At 53.7% G+C, this 11,287-nt stretch overlaps 1 protein-coding gene across 1 annotated transcript; it reads right to left on the reverse strand.

Moving 5' to 3' along the window:
* Positions 1-9,722: 9,722 nt before the first annotated feature.
* LOC146764311 (olfactory receptor 14I1-like) lies at positions 9,723-10,655 on the reverse strand. The gene has a single exon (XM_085564997.1). It carries the CDS (start codon positions 10,653-10,655, stop codon positions 9,723-9,725), a length of 933 nt encoding a protein of 310 aa, XP_085421123.1.
* Positions 10,656-11,287: the final 632 nt, after the last annotated feature.

Consider the following 11,287-nt stretch of genomic DNA (forward strand, 5'->3'; position numbering starts at 1 on the left):
TATGTCCCAGTGTCTCCAACAGCATTCCCAGTGTTCCCCAGTGTGTCCCAGTCCCCCCCAGTGTTTCCAAGGACAGTTTAATTTCTCAGGGCTGCCGTGGCAGCCAAACCCAGCAGTGGGGTCAGTGCAGTGCCCATGGCCACAGCCCCTTGCAGTGCCCAGTGCAGCTGGGGCTGATGATCCACCCTCACAGCTGGCCCAAGCCCGGTCTGGATGGTTTTGGTGGCACCTTGGGCTGGCACACACCTGAGGAGGGTGTCTGTTTTCATGGGGAAACTCAGGGGTTTTAGATTGCTCCAAACATAGAAAAAGGGAAAGCCCCTCTTAGGCTGGGTGCAGCCAGCTCTGCAGGCACAGCAGGTCCCAGGTGAGTGAGGACAGACAGGATGGGCTGGGGCAATGTGGAGCAAGGTTGTCCACGCTGGGCCAGAGCTCAGGGCACAGCTTCTCTGAGCAGGCCAGGGCTCCTGAGGGGAGACCCTGGGTCAATATCAATCACAGAATGCTGCAATCGCCTCTGATCTAAAGAGAATTGTAATAAAATACACGCTTTAAAACAGGAATGTGTATTTCTTACAAGCACTTTGAAATCTTTCTCCACAACTGGAATAGGAAAACTTTAATGACCCTCTCAGGGCTTTGGTGTTGTTTACATCAGACTCAGTCCCTGAGAGTGTCTTCAAAAAACTTCTCAAGAACTCAAAGCTAAATTTAAACTCCAAAGTTTCTTGAAGTTTTAATGGGTCCCACTGAGGGACAGGACTGAGAAAGTGTCCCCAGGTTCCAGTCGGAGCAGAACACTGGAGACACTGATGACAGCTGGAGACAAGCAAGGGAAAGGTGTCTCTGGTCTGAGCAAACCTGGATGTGTTTCAGGAATGCAAAGGACCCAGGCCTGAGCCCCAGCCCCTGGCAAGGCAGATCCTGTCCCTCCCTCATTGCTCAGGGCTCTTCCTGGGATGGGCACTGGCATGTGGGGATGTGCAGTGCCAAGGGCAGGACCATGGGGCGGCCCTGCCAGGTTGCTGAGCAGGGACAAGGAGGCACTGAGGCCCCAGGGCTGCAAGGGTCACTTGTCCCCTCGTGGCCTCAGGCCCAGGGCCAGCAGCCATGGCCAAAGGGCTGCACAGGTTGGCTCTGTCAGGGCCTTGCAGCTGCTGCACATCCCTGAGCCCTCTGCAGCCCAGGCTGTCCCACGGTGTCCCTGCCCTGCGCCTCTGTCCCTGCAGGCTGTCGTCACCCCCGGCTGCCCCACCTCACTGGCCCTTCCTTTGCTGGCAGCTCTGCCTCCTGCTGCCCCTGCCTGGCCACACAAAGCCTTGGGCTGATACCCAAAGGGTTAATTCCATTTTTACCGTGCTGGGACCTTTTAACACAGGAACAAGGCGTGCAGGAGTTGCTTTTCCAGCAAGGACAGTTGGAAGTGTAGAAGACATCTGGCTCAAGAATGCAGTGATAGAAAAAGCAAGGACTGACCCTGAGAACTTCGGGTGGGTTTTATGGAAATGGGTAAATTGCAATAACATTTAGTGACTCTGTCTAAGCAGCACACTAGTAGAGTTACATGTCCACATTAGGTTAGGAGTTATCCCTCACTAGACCTCAGGCCTGAATAAATGATACCCTCTTAAATAGTAAATTAGTGTTAAGGAGCCTTGTTCTGATATTTCAGAGATTTGGTGGCCATGGGGCCTCACAGAACCCAGGAGTCAGCTGTGACTCTCTGCAAACTCATGGAACCACAGGTCCATTGTGACACTGCAAGGTCACACGGAACCAAGGTGGCCATGGAACCAAGGTTCTGCCATGGAACCTCATGGAACAAAGGGACCATGGTGACACTGTGGAACCAGGGAGACTGTTTTTGGCAGTAGGAAAGCTCATGGAACCCCAAGTCCATTGTGACACAGCGAGGCCTCATGGAACCAAGGGACCATTGTTAAACTGTGTGGCCTCATGGAACGATGAGCCATTGGGACACAGCATGGCACCTCATGGAGCCAAGAGTCCATTGTGACACTGTGGGGCCCTGTGGAACCAAGGGGACCACAGTGACTTTGTGGGGCCTCATGGAACAATGGAGACTGTTCTGACACTTTGGGACCCACTGGAACCAGGGGTCCATTAGAGCATGGCAGGGCCTCATGCAACCAAGGGGACTGCAGTGAACACTGTGGGTCTCCATGGGATGAAGGGTCCAATGGAACCATTGTGTCACCATTGTGTCACCATTGTGTCACCATTGTGTCACCATTGTGTCACCATTGTGTCACTCTGGGGCATCATGGAACCAAAGGTCCATTGTGACCCAGCAGGGCCTCATGGAACCATGGAGACCATTTCTACATTTTGAGGCCTTGTGAAACCAAAGGGCCTCTGTGGCACTTCAGAGCCTCGTGGGGCCAAGGGGACCATCGTGACACTGTGGGGCTCAGTGAAACCAATGGTCTGTTGTCACACTGCCAGGCCTTAGGTGTGGGTGCTCTGCTTGTTTTTTCTACCTGTGTCCTGGTCAGGATTTTAGGTGCATGAGACGATAATTCGAGTTCAGACTCAGGTGCTTCTTGTTTCTTATCAGTGTTGCAGCCTCACAACTGTGAGTTCTGCAGTCTTTCATTAGCAAGTCACAAAATGGCCAAATAATTTCTTGTTACAAGGTCTTTAAAAACTATCCAACCAAGAAATGACACCTATATTATTTTCCCTTTTGACCCAATAACTGATCCCTCGAAGTCAGCAATGCGGACTTTTCTGTCCAATCACAAAATATCACCCAAAGCCATAAAGAATAATGTAAGAAGGTAAATAAGAAGAATGTGTCTCCACCCTAAAACCTCCATATTGCTTCATATTTATTACTGTGTTCTGAAACCCCAAACTCTAATTTTTCCACCCTGTGGTAGTATACACCTCTAACCAACTACGCACCTGTAACCCCAGTGCTATTAATCAATTTTGGAAGCCTTCTCCACAACCTCAGGTCAAATGCAGTGTTCTCTTGCAAGTCTGTGCCTTTCAGCACAGCAAGTTTAACATTCTCAGCATCCAGGGTTCCAACACTCATGGAATCAGGGACACTCCTGTGACACTAAAGGCCTCACTGAGCCATTGTGACACCACAAGGCCCCATTGAACCGAGGGGCCATTGTGATGCTGTGGAGTGTTGGCAGGCCAAGGGGCAGCTGTCACACTGAGTGGCACCATGGAACCAAGGAGCTACAGGGCCCATGAAACTAAGGATTCATGGAACAGTGTGGGACCCCATGGAACCAAAGGTCCATTGTGGCATTGTGGGGCCCATTGGAATCCTGGAGGCCATTCTGACACTTTGAGGCCTCGTTGAATCAAGGGGCTCTGCAGGGCCCCATGGAGCCAAGGAGACCCTTCTGACACTGTGAGTGCCCATGGAACCAAGGGTCCATTGTGATCCTGTGGCACCAAGGAGACCCCTGTGACCCTGCAAGGCCTTATGGAAGCAAGGGACCATTGTGACACCATGAAGCCCCATGGAAACAAGAGGCCCATCGTGACACATCTGGGCCTCATGGAACCAAGGATCCAATATGACACCACCAGTGTGACACTGCAGGGCCCCATGGAAACAAGGGGCCAGTGTGACCCTGCAGGGCCCCATGGATCCAAGGGAACAGGTAACAGGTCTGGCTGGCTTGGCCTGACTGGTCCAACTACCCTTGGCATGTCGAGGGTTTCTTCTCATGTACCCCTGAAACAGAGCCCTGGAGCTCTGGGCTTTCCTTCCAATGGAAAAGAACTGCCCTTCTCATTCAAGCATCCATGGCCAAAATGGTATTCCCCCCTCAAAATTCCCAATATCCAGGGATTGCTCCTAAACAAACCTGCCATTACCAACAAGTCTGTTTGACATTGTCTTCCTGAGAGCTGCCTCTTACCTGCCTTCAAACACTGAGGCTCTGTGCTTTTCTTCCTGTGGAAAAGAACCATCCCTCCTGCACAGGCAACCATGGCCAAAATTGACACTTTTCCTCCAAAATTCCCTATATGCAAGGGTTTCTCCCAGACAAAAGCTGCCAGGACAGACTGCTCTGGCTTGCCTTGGCCTCTGGTGATCTCCCTGTTCTGCCCTGCAACATTGGGGCTCTGCCCTTTCCTTCCTATGAAAACAACCATCCTTCTTCATCCTTCATCCATCTCCTTCTTTCAGCCAGGTTTCCATGGCCGAAATTGGGATTCCACCTCCAGAAGTCCAATAGTCAAGGATTGCTCCTGCGCAAAAGCTGCCATTACAGACAGGTCTGGCTGGCCTTGGCCTCCTTAGCGGGGGCTCTCACCTGCCTTCCTGTGGTTTCCTTTCTGTGAGACCATTGTGACACTGTGGGGCCTTGTGGAACCCAAGGGCCATTGTCACCCTGGGGGCCTCATGGAAGGAAGGGGCCACAATTCAGAAGCCAGCAGAACATTGGGACACCGCAGAGCGCCCTGAAACCAAGGGAACATGGAACAGGTTTGGCTGGCTTGGCCTCCCAGGGGCCACCTGACAGGTCCAGCTGATCTTGGAATGTTGAGGGCTGCCTCTCATCCACACCTGGAGAACTGAGGCTCTGTGCTTTCCTTCCTATGGAAAAGAACCATCCATCTTTCCAGGTGCTCACAGCCAAAATGTATATTCCTCCTGAAAAATTCCATATATGCAAGGGTTCTCCCAGACAAAATCTGCCAGGACAGAGAGCTCTGGCTGACCTTGGCCTCTGGTGGTCACCTCTCATCTCAAGGAAGAGCTGAGGAAGGCATTTGAACAAGTTTAACTACTGGAACACCAATGAGTGTCTTGTCCTTTGAAAAACTCAGATGATCTTCTGATCATATGTGTATTTTTTCCTTCATTATGCATCAAGAATGAAATATAATTTTCAGCTAAAAAATATTATTATCACTCCCACAGTGTTACCTGACACAAAACACCTTGTCTACATTTGGATCCAGGTCACCTGTAGAGGCAAACACAATAAAGAAACCAGCAGGAATTATTTGTCTCTGTTCCCATCTGTCACATCTCCTCTGGAGCTGGAGGTGCACCCCCAGCACTTGGGAGGGCTCAGGGGGTCACAAGTTCAGCTCCCACACAGAGAACTTGTGGACCTTGGATGCTCTTCCTGCCCCTGCCCGCTCAGCCAGGCTGAGATGGACACTGATGGTTTCTGTGCCAGGCTCTCCCAGCCCAGCCCAGCTCCCTGCCAGCTCTGCCAGCTGCCCTGAGCTCTGGGCAGCACCAAGGGCCTCTCCCCAGCACAGCCCAGCCGGCTCTGGCCCCACAGCTCTGCTCAGCCCAGGCTGCTCTGGGCACTGCCCCACGGCCTCAGCCCCTGCCAAGGGCACAGCAGCAGCTGCAGCTCAGCCAGGACTCAGCCCCACCATGGGGGAAGGGGCTTGGCCAAGGCCAAAGGAGCTCCCTGGCTGCCCTGCTCCCCTCTGCCTGAGGTGCTGAGAGCTCTGCAGCCCCTCCTGCCATCCCATCTGCCCAGGCCAGCACAAGAGCCCCGGCCCTGGGGCCCTCCAGAGCTGCTCCTGCTCCAGGCCCAGGGCCCATCCCAGAGCTGGGGCAGCCACAAAGCTGTGCCCATTTCTGCTCATTGCTGCTCTGATGGGGATGCACCCTCAGCCACTTGGAGGTTGCTGATGGATTTTACTACCCCAGGGTCCTCCTCTTCTTTCTTGAGCTCCTCTGTTCAGGAATTCTGTGAAAAAGGCCCATATATATATGTTCTAAACACCTGAAGAAGAAAAATCTCTGGGAATAATTGAAGACCTCAATTCCTCTGTGTTTAATGAGACAGATTTCTGAAGTTTATTCCAAGTGAATATACTATATTGAAAACGATGCAGAGAGAATTTTTTTGTCGTGTTAAGTTTTCTTTTCCTGTTTATTGATTGATATCAGCAAAGTCCAATTGGTATTGATCCCCACACCTTCTAATACAGTCTAAAAATATATGAGAATCAAGACCCTTCATGGCTGACAATCAATCACACTTTGTCCCCGCTCCCTCCCTACCATTTCCCTCAGCCCCTGGTACACCTAAGGATCAGGAATGTTGTGGCCAGCAGGAGCAGGGCAGTGATTCTTCTCCTGTGCTCAGCACTCGTTGGGCAGCACCTGAAGTGCTGTGTCCAGGAGTGCCCCCCCCAATTTAGGAAGGACATGGAGGGGCTGGAATGTGTCCAGAGAAGGTCATCAAGGATTGTGAGGGGTCTGGAGCACAAGTCCTGTGAGGAGCGGCTGAGGGAGCTGGGGCTGTTTATCCTGGAGAAGAGGAGGCTCAGGGGAGACCTCATCACTCTCTACAACTCCCTGACAGGATGGTGCAGCCAGGTGGGGGTCGGGCTCTTTTCCAAGAAAAGAGGGACAGGGCAAGAGGACACAGCCTTCAGCTGCACCAGGGGATGTTTAGGCTGGACATCAGGAAATATTCTTCACACAAAGGGGGATTGGGCATTGGAATGGGCTTCCCAGGGAGGTGGGTGAGTCACTGTCCCTGGAAGTGTTTCAGGAAAGACTGGATGTGGCACTCAGGGCCATGGTCTGGGTGACAAGGTGGTGTTAGGTCCCAGGTTGGACTTGATGCTCTCCAAGGTCTTTTTCAGCCTGGTTGATTCTCTGATGATTGTGACACTGTAGGGCCCTGGGGAAGCAAGGGGCCACTGTGACACTGCGGGGCCTGGTGGCACTGAGAGGACCATGGTGACACTGTGTATGACATGACACCGCAGAGCCACGGGGCCACTGTGACACTGTGGGGCTGAATGGGAGCAAGGAGTGCATTGTGACAGTCTGGGTCCTGGTGGGACCACAGAGGCCACTGTGATCTTGCAGGCCCTTGTGGAACCAAGGGGCCATTGTGACACTGAGGGACCAAGGAGACCCTTGGGAGAGCCTGGGGATAATGGAATCAAGGGGCCATTGCTCCATTGCAAGGACTCTGGGAACTGAGGGAACAATTGTGATGCTGTTGTGCCCCATGGAACCAAGGATCCCCGGTGACAATTCATGATCTTGCGTCACCAGAGCTTCATTGTGACACTGCAGCACCAAGGAATTCACTGTGGCACTCTGAGGCCTCATGGAACCAAGAGGCCACTGTGATCCTGCAGGGCCTTGTGGAACCATGCAGAGCTTTGTGACAGAGCAGGACCTAATGTCATGATGGGGCCATTATGACATTGACAAGCCCCATGGAACTGAGGGGCCAGTGGTGCTCCTCAGGAAGAACTCATGGAATGAAGGAAACATGTTTGACACCGTGGTGGCTCTTGGGACCAAGAGGCCATTGTGACACTGAGGGACCAAGGAGAGCATTGCTGCCCTGCCAGACCTCAAGGAACCAAGGATCCACTGTGACACTGCGGGGCCCTGGGGGACCACGGTGACATTGTGACACTGCAGGGCCCAAGGATCCAAGGAACTCTGTGACACCAAGGGATCCCATGGAACCAAAGGGACATTGTGACACTGGGAGGACTCATGGAATCATGGAGACCATTGGGACACTCTGGGTCCTCATGGAACCGAGATGACACCAAGTTGGCTGGGAGTATTGATCTGCTGAGGGTCGAGGGCTCTGCACAGGGCCCTGGACAGGCTGGATCCAGGGCCCAAATCCAACAAAGTGAGGTTTAACAAGTCCAAGTGCCGGGTCCTGCGCTTTGGCAACAACAACCCCTGCAGTGCTACAGGCTGGGGATAGAGGGGCTGGACAGCAGCCAGGCAGAAAGGGACCTGCAGGGACTGATGGACAGCAGGCTGGACATGAGCCAGCAGAGTGCCCAGGTGGCCAATAAGGCCAATGGCTCCTGGCCTGGGTCAGGAATGGTGTGGCCAGCAGGAGCAGGGCAGTGATTCTTCCCCTGTGCTGGGCAGTGGTTGGGCAGCACCTTGAGGGCTGCGTCCAGTTCTGGGCCCCCAATTTAGGAAGGACATGGAGGGTCTGGAGCATGTCCAGAGATGGGCAACAAGCCTAGGGAGGTGTCTGGAGAGAAAGTCCTGTGAGAAGCAGCTGAGTGAGCTGGGGCTGTTGATCCTGGAGAAGAGGAGGCTCAGGGGAGAGAAAGTGGTGTCAGGGCATAGCTTGAACTTGATGTTCTCCTAGGTCTCATCCAACCTTGCTGATTCTGGGATTCTCTGAAACCACCCTTGGAGCAGTTGCAGGAGGAGCCCTGGGCCTCCTCTTCAGAAGCTCCAGCAGCCCAGGTCCCTCAGCTTCTCCTCACAGCCCCAAAGCCCATCCTGTCAGTCCTGCAGAGCCTCTGCAGCTCCTCCTCACTGCCCAGAACAGGGAGCCCCACAACCAGACACAACAGCCCAGATGTGCCCCCCTGGCCTGGGGTGCCTCTGGCAAGGGAGCAGCACCAGGCACTGCAGGAGCCTGCAGACAATTCCTGCAGCACTTGTGGGATGATCCTGCTCCCCAAGGGACGTTCCCATGGTGCTGAGTCAGGAACTGCAATGGGGAGTGGGGCCAGAGAGGAAAGGGCAAACAAGGATGGACTGTTTGCAGGGGAGGGAACAGGGGTGGGAAAGAGGAAGAAATTTGTAGCAGGAAGAAGAAAGAAAGCAAAGGTGAAGCCAAGGAAATGCTCAGGGCAGTTTGGGGGTGGCTGCCAGACAGCCCTGGCTCTGAGCAGCAGTGTCTGCAGTGGGACAGGAAACTCCCAGCTGATGGGAACAAACTTTCTGGCTGACTGCAGAGGCCAGGACAAAGCTGAGTGGTTTCCCTGGCATCCCCCAGCCCTTCCTGGCCCCAGGGGCTGATGGCATTTGTGCTGCCTCAGGTTCATGTCCCCACAGCCTCAGCATGGGGATGCTCCCGCCTGCTGTGTGCAATGCAAACAGGGGCTGCTGAGCCAGTGCTGCCGTGTCTGTGCCTGCAAGGATGCGGCACCTCTGTGAGTTGGGGGAGAGGCCAGGGCTGCAGAGGGGGGATGTTGTTGGCAGCTCCATCAGGACGCTCTGGGACGCTGCCCTGGGCTGTGCAGCGCACTGGGGATGGATCAGCCCCTGCTCTGCTGCTCCTTCCCGTCTCCCCCAGGGCCCTTGCAGAGCACCAGCCGTGCTGTTTGCCCCCAGCCTGCCCACGGCCAGCCTGGGGCTGCTCACGGGGGTTTTCTGTGCTGAGCATTGGCCTGGCCGTGTTCTTGAGAGAGCCTGGGCAAGGAGCCTGGAGCCCCCAGGCCCTGCCCTGAGGTGTCAGCGCTGCCCCAGCAGTGCCCATGGCCTGTCCCTGCTGCAGCCCCGGCACTGCCACCCCCAGGACTGTGCCCGGCCCCGAGAGCACTCAGGCCCTGCAGCAACACCAGGGCCACCAGGGCAGCGGGGCAGGGCCACGGGAGCAGCACTGGCAGCACCAAGTGCTCCTGCTCCTGGGCACAGCTGCTGTGCCAGCACTGATCTGCCCCAGCTCTGCACACAGACATTGCAGCTGCAGCTCCAGAGAAGGCAACCAAAGGGCATCTCTGCAGAAAACTCTGCTGGGAGATCCTTTTGTTCCTTTAAAGCCTCAGAGACCGCAGCCCCTCATTGACACAGTCTGTGGCCAAAGGGAAGGTGCAGAGAAACAAAATGAGAAGTGGCACAAGCAAAGGCATTTCTTTGTTGATAACATTAAAAAGTAAAAAAAAGAAAAAGTAAGTAAAAGGAAGTATCAAAAATTACTTTTATTACAAGTGATTTGCAGAAATTGACCAGGAGTTTAATGTCCCTGGAAGCATCCAGTCATCAGTCTCCTCACTGCAGCCTTGAGCTCCTGGTTCCTCAAGCTGTAGATGAGGGGGTTCAGGGTTGGAGGCACCACCGAGTACAGAACTGACACTGACAGATCCAGGGATGGGGAGGACATTGAGGCAGGCTTCAGGTGAGCAAGTATGCCTGTGCTGACGAACAGGGAGACCACAGCCAGGTGAGGGAGGCAGGTAGAAAAGGCTTTGTGCCGTCCCTGCTCAGAGGGGATCCTCAGCACAGCCCTGAAGATCTGCACATAGGAGAAAACAATGAACACAAAACATCCGAATCCTATACACACACTAATAATAAGAAGCCCAAATTTCCTGAAGTAGAATTTGGAGCAGGAGAGCTTGAGGATCTGTGGGATTTCACAGAAGAACTGGCCCAGGGCATTGCCATGGCACAGGGGCAGGGAAAATGTATTGACTGTGTGCAGTAGTGAATAGAGAAAGGCACTGGCCCAGGCAGCTGCTGCCATGTGGGCACAAGCTCTGCTGCCCAGGAGGGTCCCGTAGTGCAGGGGTTTGCAGATGGACACGTAGCGGTCGTAGCACATGATGGTCAGGAGGGAAAGCTCTGCTGAGATGAAAAAGACAAAGAAAAAGAGCTGAGCAGCACATCCTGTGTAGGAGATGTTCCTGGTGTCCCAGAGGGAATTGTGCATGGCTTTGGGGACAGTGGTGCAGATGGAGCCCAGGTCGCTGAGGGCCAGGTTGAGCAGGAAGAAGAACATGGGCGTGTGCAGGTGGTGGCCGCAGGCTACGGCGCTGATGATGAGGCCGTTGACCAGGAGGGCAGCCAGGGAGATGCCCAGGAAGAGGCAGAAGTGCAGGAGCTGCAGCTGCCACGTGTCTGCCAGTGCCAGCAGGAGGAAGTGGCTGATGGAGCTGCTGTTGGACATTCGCTGTGGCTGCACATGGGCACCTGTTCATGAAGAAAGGACAGTGAAGTGCTAGAGGAGATACCTGTAACCAAAGTCAATGCCATTTCCCATACACCCTCCTCTTTAACAGATATACACACTTCTGAGTTTTATTTTTAAGCTCCTCCCATGTCTCTCCTGATATTTTTCAATATCAGAAACCCTCAGCATTTGTTCTGCACTCAGGGAGAATAGAAAACCTTTTCTGAGGCAAAGTGATCAGTTCAGTGTGAGAAGAGATGGTCTATCATTCTGACCTCTTCAGAATTACTCTGGGCTTTAACCTTTCTCAGCTGGAGGGTGATCATCTTTCCACACTTCCCCTAAAATGTCACCAGGTACAGCTGAGAGGAGATGGATCCACCACAGCCCATCTCCACATTTGTAGCCAAGGACTCACATTGCTTATTTCACCAACCCAGTGGTATTTTCAGTGTCTCAAAACCTCTGCCTTTTCCCATCAATCTTATAACTCAGAGATGCTCTAGGACAGGTATGGAGCCTGGATTGAAGCTCCCAGCTTAGACTGACATATCAGGGAGATTTACAAGTGTCCTTCTGATGGCACTGGATGAAGGGAGATGCAGCTCCTTCCCTGGCTGCACTGCCAG

The sequence above is a fragment of the Lonchura striata genome, chromosome 35, assembly GCF_050655825.1.
Source record: "Lonchura striata isolate lonStrDom1 chromosome 35, ASM5065582v1, whole genome shotgun sequence".
NCBI classification, from domain to species: Eukaryota; Metazoa; Chordata; class Aves; order Passeriformes; family Estrildidae; genus Lonchura; species Lonchura striata.

Bases quoted from the DNA above. Each gene is read 5' to 3' on its own strand.
- LOC146764311 (XM_085564997.1), bottom strand. From the start codon at position 10,655: ATGTCCAACAGCAGCTCCATCAGCCACTTCCTCCTGCTGGCACTGGCA.